This window comes from Vidua chalybeata, chromosome 2 (assembly GCF_026979565.1).
Source record: "Vidua chalybeata isolate OUT-0048 chromosome 2, bVidCha1 merged haplotype, whole genome shotgun sequence".
NCBI classification, from domain to species: Eukaryota; Metazoa; Chordata; class Aves; order Passeriformes; family Viduidae; genus Vidua; species Vidua chalybeata.
In genome coordinates, this window is record NC_071531.1 from 68302765 (window position 1) to 68318357 (window position 15593).

General features: G+C 51.1%; 1 protein-coding gene across 8 annotated transcripts in view; it reads right to left on the reverse strand.

The window, feature by feature from the left end:
* Positions 1-1821: 1821 nt before the first annotated feature.
* The window catches only part of LSAMP (limbic system associated membrane protein), an 888518-nt gene continuing 874746 nt past the window's right edge, over positions 1822-15593 (reverse strand). For all 8 annotated transcript variants that reach the window (XM_053931674.1, XM_053931651.1, XM_053931642.1 and 5 more), the window contains one exon: positions 1822-9048. In XM_053931674.1, the coding sequence (XP_053787649.1) occupies positions 8951-9048 (98 nt within the window). In that variant the 3' untranslated portion in view covers positions 1822-8950. The remainder of the gene's footprint in view (positions 9049-15593) is intronic.

Below are 15593 nucleotides of genomic sequence, written 5' to 3' on the forward strand. Positions count from 1 at the left end.
AGTGCTGTTGTCATTCATGTACAGCTCCACAAACTTGGCCTGTTTCCACCTCAGTGACCAGCCAGTAAAGCTCAGTACAGACCTTAATATCCATAGATCACAGTGGTACCCCCTGCTCTGGCAGTGTCCCCACCAGCTCTGCTGTGATCCTCCACACTGCACTTCCTGGCTCTGGAAGGGAATGGAAGTGCCGTGGAAGGGAATGATGGTGTAGGAGGAGGGTTCATAAGCCATCGCTGCTCTTCAGTCTCAAATAGCAAAGGTGTGGTAAGTGCTACTCACGTTCATGTTCACCATCCTGCTTGTACCTCGTGCTTAGGGATGTACCTCTGCTTAGCCCACTGTTTGTGCTGAGCTTCTGACAGCTCTAGTTTTATTTAATTTCACACAATTTAAGAAAAGTCTGTACTCTACTGGAAACCAGGCTTACACTGTTCTATGTGTTATGTTCCAGAAACAAAATTAGCAATAACTTTTCACAGAAAATACCCCTGTTTTGTATGGAGGTCTCAAGTCTCTGCCCCAGTGGATTGTAAACAGGCAATAGGAGAGACAGTGGAAGGTGACACAGAAGCAGTGAAGGCAACACATAGGTGTGGGCAGAGCAGACCCAGAAATAAGAAACCCTGTTTTTTCATGCTCCAGCAGTGAGCAAGGATGAGACCACCTCCCTTTCAGAGATGCAGCCAGGCTCTCCTGCAGCCCAGGCTGAGCCTGGCCATGTGCAGCCTCATGCTGCTGCCCTGGTGTTGGGTGCAGGCACATGCTGCTCTGTGCAGTAGCACAGTTAGCTGTGTCCTTGGGGGCCACCAGGAAATAGAGGTTTTCCCACTGGGAAAAGGACAGTGATGCCAGGCTGTGGCAGTTGGGTGGCATTTACATGACACACCCCCATTATAGTAATTTGGCTGTAGATGTCCTGGGTTGCCAAACCCTCACATTTAAATTGCCCAGGCGCTGCTTTCTCCTTTGACCGGGGTTTTCCTGCTCCCTGGTTTCTTCACCCCTTTGGCTGTGTTTGCTTGTAAACTTGCCCAGTCTACTCTGCTGCCTTCTTCCTCCGGTTCCCTTCTAACCTATTCCTTTCATGCCTGTTTATGACCATGGCACAAGACTCCTGCCCCTTTTCCCAGTGTCCTGGCTGCCCTCATTGCAAGCCCCATGCCCTCTCTATTCCCCTGCTTTCCCACTCCCTCCATGTTATAAAACCACTCCAGTGCTGCATCCTGATGTTTCCCAGCCAGCATTTCCTGCCTCCTTCCCCATCACCCCCCTTCTCTGTCTCCACCATCTCCACCATCATGCTCTGTCTTTTGGTGCTCCTGTCCTGTGCTCACCTAAGCAGCTCAGCCTATTCCTTCCATCAGCTTCCTTGTTCTTCCCCTCCTGGGACTGCAGCCTCCATCCCAACCTCTATCTGTGCACACACGTAGAATCATGCAATTTAACTAATTAAAAAAAAAAAAAACCCAAACCAAACGAGAAGCTGAAGGCAAGTGCTGACTTCAGGGGTGTGCACTGCAGTTTTGTCTATGGCATCTCCTCCTGGCAGCCCCATTTCACATCTATTTTCAGCCAGCCTGCTCTATTCATCCTCAGGCCCTGAACTGAAGGGGTCAGACTGCTTGGGGTCATATAGCACCCTCAGTCCCAAGCCACTGGCCCCTGCCCCACTTGCAGCCCTGGACCAACTTGCCACTCCAAGTGAAGGGTATCTTGGCTCACATTCCCCCGTGGGCTGGAAAGTCATCACTAGACATCATCAGAGAGGAGACAAGCCAGAGTATGCAAGGAAGGGAGGGGAAATGAAGAAACATTACCTCATTTTCACGTTTATTTAATTTTTGTATTTTTTGTAATTTTTTTTTAAGATCACAGAAGAGCAGAGCATTCATACATGTAAAGAAACAGAAACGAGATAACAGAAGTTAAATACATTGAGAAAAGAAAAAATAAAAAGCTTCTTTTTTTTTTTCCATCACTGGGTTTTGATCATTTGTTCATTGGGTTGTTTAGTTTTTTTGATTGGCTCTTTTACACACACACTTGCGCTTTTAAAATTTTCTTTCACAGAACTACTTTCAAAACCAAAACAATGGCAAAAAATAAAATGGCCATTTTCTCGTTTCGTTAAAGAGAAGTTCAGCTCATGTCTACAGTGCTGGGGAAAAATATATATAAAGATATAGATATATATATATATTTATATGTATATAACACTGTTAATGAGGAGAGTTCTAACCACCCCACCGTGTAGCAAGAAGAAGGGACTGGCCTTCATTCTCAAGGTCTAGAGGATGGATCTTGGCTCCAGCTGGGAAGGTTGAATGATTTTGGGAGGTGGCACCATGGAGGCAAGTTCCTGCACTGTGCCCCCTCCTCCCTGTCCTGGCACACACGTGTGCTCCCACAGGCACAGGCACAGGCATGCACATGCCTTCTCCTGGCTCCTCGGGAGGTCATAACGTAGCTGTGTTGCCACAGACAGAGCCACCGCCAGCAGCAGGTGGCTGAGCGCCTGCCTGGCTGTGCGTGGTGGAGGGTGTGCAGAAGGAGAGTGCCCCAAGAGCACTCCTGTAGCATGTGCGCCGTGGAGCTGGCGGGCGTGTGCGTATGCGCCTGTGTGTGGCCAGATGGGGAGCAAATTCTGGAGAAGGACAGCCCCGCCTGGGACGTGCTCTCCTCACTGTCTGGCTCCTAGGTAGGCCCTGCTCCTCATCTCCACCCAAGACCCCTCTGTTACAAACAGAAACATCCACATGCCTTTTCTCAGGACACGGCTGGAGCCACCATGGGGTCACACTGCTTTACTCACTGAGGCTCATTTTGCTGCACGGTGAGCATGCCCTGGGAGGCCAGGAGGGAGCTCCTGATGCACCATGAAGACAGGCAGGGAAAGAAGGGCCCATCTGGGATGCAATCTCTGCCCCTTCCCCAGCTGCGTTGCCCAAGGAGCCCTGCTGCTCATGCAGCTCCCACCGCCTGTGCTGCAGTCATGTCCCCCTGTCACTGCCCCCTCCTTCTTCACTGCCAGGGCGCTTCTACAAGGCTTGCAGGGCACTCTGAGTTGCTGTGGCACCAGCTAACCCAAGCCTGCAGCAAGTGAAGGATCCTTTGCTTCCCACCTGCCTGGGCTGATGAGGAGAGCAGCTCCTCTCACCCAAGGTCTGCCTTGGCAGGTCTCCTTGCCTTACTCCATCACCTTGACCCACAGAGGTACAGAGGACCATACCGAGATACTCTCAGCAAGATGAGTTCTGCTCTTGTTACAGCGAGTGAACCAACAAGCAAGCACCATATGTTGTCCTAATGGAAACCAACCATTAGGCAAAATTTTGGGGGCTGTGGGAGCTGTCCGATCACTGTTCTAGCAAGTTACAAGAAGGAAAAGTGAAAGAGGTTTTAGTGGTATGACACAGCTCTTAGTCAGCAGAGTCATGCAATTAAAAAAAAGCATCTTCTGGGCATCCCACTGGAAATGAAACCACTCTAAGATTAGTGTTGAGAGGCCATGGTCTCCTTGCTGGTGAACCTGAGAGTTCTGCGCATGGATGATGGACAGCACTCATCCCTACCCTTTTCCACCGGCATCACATTTCGGAAATTACCATCCAGCTTCTCCATCACTTCCCTGCCTCAAGTTTTGCTCTTCGCATAGGACAGTTTGCTCCCAGCATCCCTAACTCAAGAAGTTTTGTGTCCTTGAGTCAGAGAAGCAGTAAGATTGTGCACCATCAGGGGAGAGAGAGAGAGAGAAAAAGAGAACTGCTCACCTCCCTGGCACCTCCTCTGTCATACTGTCTTGGTCAGCCATCCCCCATGTAAGAGCACCATGATGATTTGGGCTGCAGGTCAGTGTGCTTGGAGGAGAGGAAGCAGAGGTGTGAGGGACTGGGAGGAGAGGAGGTGTTTCCCTGTGCCCATAGATACCCTCACCAGGGAATGGCGAAGTGATGAAACACTGCACAAAAACTGAGCTGAAATATCATCTGCTGGTGGGTCTGTGAAGGATTCTAGCATAACTCCAACTTCCCAGATCCTCTTGTTTCATCAGGACTTTCTGCTGCTCCCCCAAATTCCTTCCAGATGTGTAGCTTCCACTCAGCCTGGAGACCACATGGCTTTTGATGGTGGCTTTATCCATGCTGTGTGCCTGGACTTTCAGAACGGGGTTGCTCAGACAGGTGGCCTGGGGGCATGGTCTGGATGCACCTGGAGTTAATATGAGCTGGTGGGGCTTGGATGTTCTTTGACCAAAAGTGGGGCAAGCAGCAGTGCACGAGCGATCTGCTCGTGAATGGTCAGTGGTGTGAGAAAGATGTGCAGACAAAGACTAACTCTTGACACAATGCATGTCACCAATGAGATCTCCATGAATGGCACGTTCACATGCACTCAGGGCTAGCATGGGGCGACAACTTCACTGGTGAAGAAAGCGGGTACAGGGGAGGAGGAGAGGGTGCATCACTGAGCAACGAGCTCATGTGTGCGGGGCTGCAAACAAACAGAAATGAACACAACTGCCAAGATACAGGCGTCAGTCGGCTGGAGCATTCCACGTCACCCTTCCCAGCCGTTCAGAGACAGGCGTTTGCTTCGTTTTCCATCTCACCAGGCACACGCTCCAAGCAACACGCTACAATCGTGCATGGAGTTCATGTGGCTCGGGGTGGCTGCATTTCCCCTGCCCAGTTCCTTTCAGAAAGACTTGCCTTCACCCCTCCTCTCGGTCATCCGAAAAGGGTTAGAAATCTGCTAGCAATTATGGGGCCATATATGAAATCTAAGTTTTTGTTCCTCTGCTTTGACATTACCAGACATCTCATGTAACTCTTGTAATATTTACAAACCAGTAGAAGAAATACAATTTTTTTATCCATTTTGTTCATATCTTTTTATAACACTAAATGTTAAATCTCCATCAATCAAACACAATTACACTGACAAGCTCAAGGAACTGGTGTCCCATTCCAAACACCCACCTTCCCTGGTCCCCAACCAGCTGAGAGGCAGCAGGAAGCAAGAACACATCTCTTTGGGAGATGATGAGAAAGATAGCAATGCAAACGGGGAGGAGAGATGCTGAGGAGAAAGAGTTTCAGAGAGAAGGGCCTGAGACACAAGAAAAGCCATTGCAACATCTCCATCAGAGGATGGAGGGGAGAAAGAATGGGAAAAAGCATTAGACCTTAACTGTGTTTCCTTTATTCATCTGGGATCACCTCTGAACAGGTGCTTTGAGCAGTCCCTCAAAGTTCAGGAGAGCTTGAGTTCAGGAGAAACGGGGGGGGTTTTTACAGCACCCTGTGAGGCACACTGCAGCTCACAGGATTAGATTCTTGGAGAAAATCAAGCTCCAACCTACCCACATTTTCCCTCGGAGCAGATATTGCCAGGACTGGGGTTCCCAGCATTTCTGCAGACAATAGGCATACTTGGTGAATTTTCTCAGAGAAATCTGCAATTAACTGGCTTTCACCCTGTTTCACAGCCATGCAACAGAAACAAAGATCTGCCCAGGATCTGCAGGAAAGACCAGATCTCAGCATGGGGCTGGGGCCATTTTCCCCACTAATGGGCAGATGGCTTAAAAAAATGGTTGTCCTGCTTTTAGTGAGATACCGCCCTTTTAACCATACGCCTTGACATCTAAAAAACATCCTCTCAAAATTTCTTTGAACCAAAACAGACATGAGATAATGAGGTGCCGGGACTTGATGACCACCACCACATCATAGGGGTCTGCTGTGTATGTCCCCAGTGCCTAGGAGTGACCCCACGGTGACAAAAACACATGCAGAGAACACATGGGACAGGTGCTACCATAGCAACCGGGTTGACATCAGAGAAATTAAGTGGGCTTGACTCAGCCCTTAGGAGCAGCCTGTCACAGCAAGACACTGCAGGCTGCCCACGTTTTTCAACAAATAAATCCTGTGGCAATAAATCCAGGCATAGATACAGCCCCGAGAAAGAGCACTGTGGTGTTTTCCCTCATGCCAGTGTGCAGGAAAGGGTGCAGCTCCCAGACCTGGCTTCTAGGACCAGGATCAGCTCAGGGCCACACCAGGGGAAAGAGGAGGCCTGCTGCAGCAGAAAATCTGGACTTGTTACTAAGACTCTGAATTCGATGGCTCTCCTGAAGGTTAGACATGAGGACTGGGACGGCTGAATGCTCTGAAGGATGCAGGGCATATTTTTTTGTGGGCTGACACACACCAGTCTCCAAAGGAAATGCCCCAGTCCCATCAATGACTGCTCTATTTTGGAGGAAGGCAGCTATCCCTGGATGCCTTGGGTGGATTTCAAGCACCAGTTGCCCACTTGCAACTTGCAGGTATGGCTTTGGGGTCTGGAGGAGCGTAAACTACCGCCATCCAATCCCACAGCAGCTCTTGCAATGCCCAAACTTCAGCCTGTCATGTGTCTCTTTAATAAATTTCCTTGCACTTCTGGCTGCCTGGGAGGAGCCCTTGACTGCCTGTTTAATTGCCTGCCTGCTACTTCTTGGAACAGCTGAGCTCAGCAGCACCAGCAGTGCCGCAGTGCAAGGCATCCCCTCCCGCACACTGCAAGGCCAAGCTGTTTCCCCCTTGTCTGCATGTGTGCACGGCTGCCAAGTGTGCTGCCACTGCCCCAGTGCCCAGGGCAAAGACAGAGAAGCAAACTGGCTGCTACTTGAAAGCTGAGTAGCTAAGTGTCTGTAAAACACTCTGCTGTCGTGGGATGGTCACTCTACTTCACTGGGCTAAATCAAGCTCTCCCCTGCACACCTCTCTTTCCAACAAAGGCCCACCTGATAAACCCTGTGTTTTATCATCTTTGCTGCTGGTGGATACTATGGCTTGTGACAGGCCAGGGGACACAGGAGTCTTCCCTGCACTGCCCCGACCCACACACAGGCACTGCAGCCCCTGCTCACTCTGGCTCTTGCAGCAGACCTTGTGCTGGGCAGCCACTGCCCAGCATTTTCTCAGTCCTGTTTCTCACAGCTTTTTCTCGCCTCCTCACTTGGGAACCACTAAAGCCTCTCTTGTTGGCACCTCTGTATGTGATTCTGCCACATGGGAAGTGTGGGGCACTCTCCAGCAAGACCAGCACCCTTGAGATAAGAGAAGAGCAGGGGAAATTGTGCTACCCACTTCTTTGCTGCATCATTTTAAAGCTCCTTCTTTGTAAGCCCAGGATTTTGGACCTGGCATTTGTTTTATTTCTTATATTCGCAGGTCCTGGACATTTTCTGACCCAATTTCTTTCAAATGTAGAATTTGCAGTGACTTTTGCAATAGCAGTGTTATACAGCACACACACATGCATGCGCACACTCACCCTTACACAGTCTACATTTCCTTTTATACTAGGGAGGACAGTAAGAACAGAAACAATAAAGCAACAAAAAAGGGTATTGGCTCTATTTTTGCATGTCTACCAAAATGGTTAGGAATGACCAGATTGTGGTTTTCATGTTGAGGTATCGTTCCTATGCACACTGCACCTAAAAGGAATGGATGCTTGGTGACATCCAAGGTCTCATCACTCACATCCCACCGGCCCAGCCTCCCATCCCCAGGAGGAATGGTGACTACACTCTTCAGTCCATAGTGCTGTAGGCCAGTCCTGGTTTCTTCTGCTTGCTTGGACAATTGCACATGAGTGCACAGCCCCATGCGTGTGTGCAAGCACTCATGCATAGCAAGAGCTGCTACGCTGGTACTTGGAGGCTGAGAGCCAAACAGGTTGGAAGTAGGAGAGGAGAAAAAGCCTAGACAACAGTGCAGACTGACTCTTGCAAGCAAGGTGGCCAGAAGACAAAAAGCCAGTGAGGACACAGGAGAGGGGACACAATGTGAACCTGTTTTGCAGCTGCCCCTCTCTCCTCACCCCTCTTCTCTGCCTAAGTGAGCTTTCTGCATCTTGTTTCAGACTTACAAGGCAGGACATTATCTACAACAGGATGAGCATATGTACACATGGACTGTTCATTTTGCATGCTTAGAGAGAGCAAGAGAAAGAGAGAAAGAGTGAAGATGGAGCAAGAGCCACACATGCATGCACGCACGCACACAGGCATACACAGGAGAAAGAGAAAGACACCTGGTTGAATTGAGGGGGGGGAAGGAAGAGGATTTTAAAAGAAAAAAAGAAAAATAGAGTTGACACAGCTTTAGATTAGGCCTGTGGGGGTGATGTTGCATGAAGTAGGGGACAGGAAATAAGGTGTTTAGCAAGGGCTGGGTGCACATGAGCACAGGGTGAAGAGAGGAAGGGGTTCTTCACAGGACACCAGTGTGCAGAGAGCTTCAGGTGACTTGCTCTGGTTTGTGGCTGGATTTTTTTTTCTTTTCTCTTTTTTTCTTTTCTCTTTTTTTCTATTTTTTTTTAATTTGTTTTTAAAAGTATGAACTGGCAGAGCATTAGCTCACAAAAATGACCCAGGGCATCCAAAAAGTTAAATGGCTATAGACACCGAAGCAAAGACCTCTTTCTGCAAAGAAAGAAAGAGGAGGAAGGAAGGACAGCGAGGGAGTATGGAAAAGAGGAAGGAGGAGAGAAAAGAAAAGGGATCTTCTTTTTGATTGGCTTTGCAGGTTTTGTTGGATTGTTTACATTGCAGCATCCTCTGGCGACACGATCCTTGCTGGTGCCCCATTCTCTCCCTCACTTCGTGTTGCCTCCTAGGCAGTCGATGACTTGACAGCCGGCTTTTCAGGTTTTGGATTAAATGTTGCTGAGTCTTCTTTGCTGTAATTTTTCCTCTCCCCCCTCTTCGCTCCTGAACACACAAAAGTTGTGAAAGAAACAGTCGTCTCTCTCTCTCCCCCCCTCTTTTTTCTCTCTCCCCTCTCTTCGCTCTGTCTCCTGTATAACGCGTTTTGTTTTGTGTGTTGTTGTTGTTGTCGTGTTGTTTTTTTAATTATTATTAATAATATTATTTTAATTCTGATTTGTATTAACATTTGCTGAGTAGGCAGAGCAGGGATGCTGCCAGAAGCCACAGTGGGACGGCCAAACTCATGGAGCCGTTGTCTACTCTCCCTGTGCCGGGTCCTGCAGAGTGCGAGAAGGGAGAGAAAAAAAGACAAGATTACACGAGGTTGGGTGAGATGGGGGCGACACAGGAACACAGCGCTTCAGTCCCAGGCTGCTACTGCAGTGGTGGGTTTGGGCTGCAGGGCACAGCCGCCTTCCCACCTTGGTGAGCCTCCCTCCTGCCCAACTACAGGCTACTGCCTGCCAGCTCATCAGCATCCTCCTTCCCTCAGCCCAACACTCCAGTGGCATGTGGCTCTCCCTAAACAGCACCCACACTGGAGGAACCGGGCCTGGAGCAAGTGGGAAGGCTCAACCCTGTCTGCTGACCATATCCCAACCCTTGCTGTGCCTCCAGCTGGGAGCTGCTGGCCTTCCAGTGCAGGAATATGGTTCACACCTTTGCAGATGGTCGCCACCCCTACACCTGCCTACTCCGCTGCCTTCCCAGTGGTGGCACTGAGATGCCAAGACTCATTGTAATTCTGCACAGTGGCCGGTACCTGTCTGCAGGCAGACATCAGCTCCACAGGAGCTGATTCATCGCCGTGGTCTGATCAATAAAACATGGGCCCAACCAGCAGACAGCTCCCCTCCCTCCCAGGGCTGCACTGTAGTGATTTGTTTCTGAATCAGGTGGAGGAAGGCTTCGCTCTGGTACTTACAGCCCTGTGGCACGACACCTATGGGGTGAGGGTGCAGGGTATGCCAGGGAGGTTGATTTTTCATGAGGGTGGGAAATGAAGTCGCACGTGCGTGCATGCGCATCCGCAGGCTCCATCAGAGGGGGCAGGGAGGAGCGCGCTGCTGCAGCAACAAATAATGCAGCCTTGCTCCGGGAATATTAAGCACTAGCACTCCTGACGTCTTCTCATTCATCCTCTCATTTATGGGTTCCCTTTTCTGGATGGCTTTAACGGCAGTGATGCTGTTTTAAATTCACCCTGCAATCCCAAGCCTCGGCAGCCTTTTCTTTATAACTGGTCAGGGAGGTGCATGTGGCTGTGGGTCTGTAAATGCAGGCTCACCGTGCTCATGTGCACACAAAGTGCTCATGTACGTATGCATGCACGCACATGTATGTGCACATTTGTACGTAAATGTGCCTCTAAGATGCTGGCGTGTGGAGACGGAGGTGAAGTTTTATGTTGGAACTGATCCTGCTGTGGAAGAAAGAAGTCATGCTTACTACCAAGGAAAGCTGTTTCTTATGGCAGAGGGGAGCCAAAAAAATTATAAAAAAGGCCCAGTTCAGGAGAGCTCCATGAGAATGAAGTACAACTGCTCCCTCACAACCTGCAGAGGTGAAGAGCCCTGCTTCCTGGGTGGAGCACAGGTGCCACAGGCTTGCTCAGCAGCACAGTCACTGTTAAACTCAAGCTGGCAGCAAATCCAAGAGGGATGTCTCCAGAGTCCATCAAATTCAATTGCACTTTCATTTGTCTGATTTCTTCCTAAGGTAGCTGACTAGAGTAGCTGTTTATGTCCTGGTTCTATTCTTTCATTATTAAGTAAATATATCCTGATTTGTGTGGAAAATTTATGTTCCATCTATGGCTTCTTTTTTTTTTTTTCAGTTAGTCCACTTGCATCTTTTGTGTCTTGTCACACAAATCCTACAACACTGGTTTTTTTTCACTCAATTTCCTCCCCTAAACTCAGGAACAAGTTTCGGCTACTACCCCTACCTCACCTATGTTTCAGAAAAAGTATCTCTCACAGTCAAATAATGGTGTGCTGGCTGGTTTTGACCTTTTGCTATCTGGCTTAAATACTATTTGTCTTAACACATACATGGGCATGTACATATCATACTCATGACAACTATTCCTCCTCTTTGCCACGTTTCTAGGGTGTCCATGCAACCAGAGCAAGGGCATTTGCACCAATGGTGGCAAGCACTGCACACCCAGCACAGCAGAGGCAAGGGGACATTTGACATTTGGCCTTGTCTGGGTACCGATGCCTTAATGCATCTAGATGCATGGATCAGAGTTTGTGAGCTTGGTGGGGAATGGCATGGTGTGGTGGTGGTGTGGTGAAGAGATGAGCCTCTGCAATATCCAGGTATAAGAGAGGACACACAAACACATGTGGTGTGATGGAGGACTTGGGAGAGGGTCACACCAGATTCTGTTCTGCTTGAGTTTGTGTGTCTAAGTTTGAGGGCATTTGAAAAGCCAAAACTCCCATCTCCAGAGATGAAAAATGATACATGTTCTTGTGGCTTCTGTGTGTCCCAGTCAGATGGCTGCAGAAACCTCTCCATGTGCAGTCCTGCTCATCTTCTGTGCCACACCACAGGCTAACACCAGCAGCTGTTCTCACCAGCAGGCCATGCAGATGTTAGGCACTGTGTTAGGCTGACTGGGAGCACTGGGATCCAGTGTGGCCTCTGCACATAACCCTGGGTGCCACATGGAATCTCTGGGTTTTACAGCACATAGAGTACACATCATGGGTGCTACCATAGGTACTGTCACAAGTACTGTAAAAATGTGGGGAGGTTATAATTCTATCACAAAATAATGTTTTGGAGGACAACAGCTGCTCAAGTGTAATAAGAAAGGGAGCAAAAGTGCTGGAAGAAAATAAAATGCTTGTCTTTGAGCGAGATTTTCTGCAGGAAATAGCATCAGTTTTCAATTATTTCTATCACTGTCACCCTTCCCTCCCAGGCACACCTCAGGCTTTGCCATCCCATGTTTGCCTGATGACTTCTCCATGTGTGTGCACGAGCAGCTGCTGCTGTGGGCTGTGCACGCCCCTGCTGCACCCACAGGGCCACGGGTGAGCGCCCACGCTGGGGGGACAGTGCCAGCCCCCACGGCGGCCACGGTGTGCTGCAGAACCCGCACAGCTGATTCGCAATCCCCCCACCCGCACACTGCCCTCACCTAGCGTGCCCATCCCCATCCTGCTGCACGGTGGGACGTGCACATGTGGACAGGCACGCGTGGGCACGGCTCCCCCAGGTGTGCACACGCACACCGCAGCCCCAGCCTCCGAGCGCACAGAGCCCCCGCAATCCCCCCATCCCTGCAGCCCCCAGCGTACAGAGCCCTCGCAAACCCCGTGCCCTGCAGCCCCCTCGCCATCCCCACACATCCCCTCGCCATCCCGGTCCCGTAGCCCCCATGTCACATCCCCTCGCCATCCCACATATCCCCTCGCCTTCCCGCACATCCCCTCACCATCTCGCATATCCCCTCGCCATCCCGGTCCCGTAGCCCCCATGTCACATCCCCTCGCCTTCCCGCACATCCCCTCACCATCTCGCATATCCCCTCGCCATCCCGGTCCCGTAGCCCCCATGTCACATTCCCTCGCCATCCCGGTCCCGTAGCCCCCATGTCACATCCCCTCGCCTTCCCGCACATCCCCTCACCATCTCGCATATCCCCTCGCCATCCCGGTCCCGTAGCCCCCATGTCACATTCCCTCGCCATCCCGGTCCCGTAGCCCCCATGTCACATCCCCTCGCCATCTCGGTCCCGCAGCAGCAGCGGGCCAGCCCGCGGTCTCCGGCGCCCTCTGGCGGCCGCCGCGCGGAGCCCGCAGAAAGCCCCCTCATGAAAGAGCCCCGGCTGCCCACCCCTGCTCCCTGTCCGCTGGCACCGGGAGCTTCGGGGCTGTCCCTGCGGTCTCCTGCTTCGGTGACCTTGAGCCTGTGCTCTGGGAATTTACTATAATATCCCGGGCTATTCATCCCCCCAAGCCCGCCCCGGCAATTGGGCAGCACTGTCAAGTCCGTGATCATGCAACAGCTTTGAAGGGGAGGAAATTGGGTTTCTGATGCTGATGAGCTAATATGAATATCTGGCAGCATTTCACAGCTAAACCCTAAGGGACCCCAGGCCCTAAATGCTGACCGAGTCAGATCCCATTAAGCAAATCAAGAAGGAGCAGACTGAAAACTGTCAAGGGCAGAACAACTGCACTGCTATTCCTTGCTCCAAATGTGAGATACTTGGATACCTGGTGCAGAGGCAGCTGGAGCCCTGCCATGGTGCCTAATCGTGCTGCAACAGCCTCATGAGACACTGCATCCCGTGTTTCCAAGGCTTTATTTGTGCCACACATTCAGCCTGGGTGATCTGCATTGGTGCAACACCACAAGGTAGCCTTGGCCAAGATTTACAGAGCTGTAGTTCTCACATAGCTGAAGGGGATCATGTGCAGCCCCCATCCAACCCCTCTCCCCAAGACACTGTAACCCTAGCTGAATCCTTAAATTTAACAATGGAAAAAACAGAGCCATGCCACGGTGGCCTCACTGTTCCTGCCTACCTGCCTGTGTGCAACAGCCCAGAACAACAGCCTGGCTCAGAGAGGCTCCAGGAGTACCCCCCTAATGCTTCTGGGAGAGCTTCCACGTACTTCTGAGTGAAGATGAAGAAGGGGTGGCAAGACCCTTCAATTTGGGACATTAGTAATTTCATCTAGTGCTTAACACTCCTGCAGGCAAACCGTTCCATGCAGCATGGGGCAGAAGAGTTGCTGCATGCCCTCACGTGCAGAGGGCTGCAAGCCAGCCTAGCCAAGGTTTCACTAGAGAGGACGTGGGGTGTGTGCTACTGCACCAGGCTTGGCATGGGATAGCTGTTATGCTTGTGTGTGTGATGGTTCAAGAACTGCTCCTCCTGCCATGAAGAGTGTAAGAAAAGACACAGTGAGAAGGATGGGGGACTTGGATTAGATGGCAGAGGAAGATGAGAAAAGCAGGGTGCTGCTTACATTCAGAGCAAACCACAGCCAGATTGCAAAGTCAAAAGCTCCTCTCATCCTCAAAAACAGCCTGAGGAACACACCACAAGGACAGACCCTTGCTGGGTCAGTCCAAGAGACTAGACTTGTCTAACCTTCAGTGCTGTCCTCTGTGGGGGCTGGGTGGGGGCCAGCCAGGAGCATGTGGCCAGCATGGCATCATACTAGCCTACCTCAGCTGCTTCACAGTCATTGTGAGCCAGCAGAAGCTGCACCCCTTTGGGATTTCTTCTGTGAACTTGTCTGGTCACTTCTGGACTGCCTGGAGACTTCCATACCCACAACCTCCCTCAGCTCTTCAAGAAGCACAGCAGCAGTCAGCTGCCAGCAATGACATTGTGGCCCCACATTCAATTTGGGTGCTATGTTCTCCTGTGACTTTAGGACCTTGGCATTAACAGGTGGCCTGGCACGCTACCTGCTATTAGTTGCTACCTGAACTGGCTAGACTAAAACTGTCTCAGTCACTCCTTGCTCTGCAGCCTCCTCTGCTCACTATGGGAGAGCCAGGCTAAAGAAACTACTCAATGTAGGGAGAATTAGCTGTGGAGTGTTCAGATCTTCCCAGGAAAGGGAGAAATTAGATTTTTTTATCACGAAAACTTGCAATATACCCTGCTTCTGCAGCAGTGTCTGAAGTTGGAGGGCTAGCCCTGCACAGGCCTTGTCTCATGGCTTGTGTTGGCCTCTTAAAACCTACAGGGTGTAGGTTTTAAGAGGCCCTTGCCCACTGGGGGTTGGGGGCTGCATGAGAAGGTGAAAAATACATAAGTGCATCTGGGCAGAGGCATGGGAAAAGGCTGCTATGATAAGAGATATAGGGAAGGGGGTAATGTGGACTGAGGTAACAGGATGAACCTTACACTTGTACCGATGGTGGGCTACAGCACAGGAAATGATACCAGGGAAGATCTTCAGCTGAAATGGCAATATTGGAATGCTCAGCTCATGACATGGAAGAGGGCAAGGGGAGGAGAGGTCAGCCAGGGTGAGGATGGGGAAATGGATGATGTTACTTAAGCACAAAGGTTAGGGAAGTAATGAGAACAGGTCCTGGGAAAAGAGGAGATAAAGAGAAGAAATTAGGTCCTGACCAGACAGAGGAAAGCAAGGATGAGTGGGACAGGTAGAGGGGAGTTATGATGCTTATGGGAAGAGGGCATCAGTACCAGGACTGCAACGGCAGGCAGCCAGTACCAGCCTGGGCTCAGAACTGCCGGGGCAAAAGTGGGGTTTGCAGCAGAGCTGTTCGGGTATGGACGTGGCGCCCGGAGAAGCTCAGACGCCAAAGCAGGTGCGAAAAGCAGCAGCAAGCGAAGGTGTGCTGCCAGGGCCGGGGCCTCATGCCGGGGAACAGCGCTCGTACTCGTCATTCGTCATGTCTGTCACCCTCCCTTGGCCGGCCGCTCGCTGCGGGTCTCTGTCCCTCTGTCCCCGCCCGTCCGCCGCCGCCGAAGCGCCGCTCCTTTCCCGCGAGGTGGCAGCCGAAGGACGCCAAACCCGCCTGGCCATCCAGGCAGCCTCCGGGCTGGGGACGGCACGGGAAACGCTGGGAATAACAGCCGGGGCTAGGCGGCTCTGCACACCCGTCCGGGAAAACCCCGGGTCCCCCTGTGCACGGCACAGGGAAGGGTGCCAGCTCTGCGCGCTCCGAGCCACCGCCAATGAGCCAGCCACGGATGGCAACATGGATGTGGCACGGAATCTGGTCCCACCAGCCTGCATCTTTCCACAACCACTACATCTGCATCCTTGGCAAAACCTCTTTGGAAGACACATAGAAAGCAGGATATCTA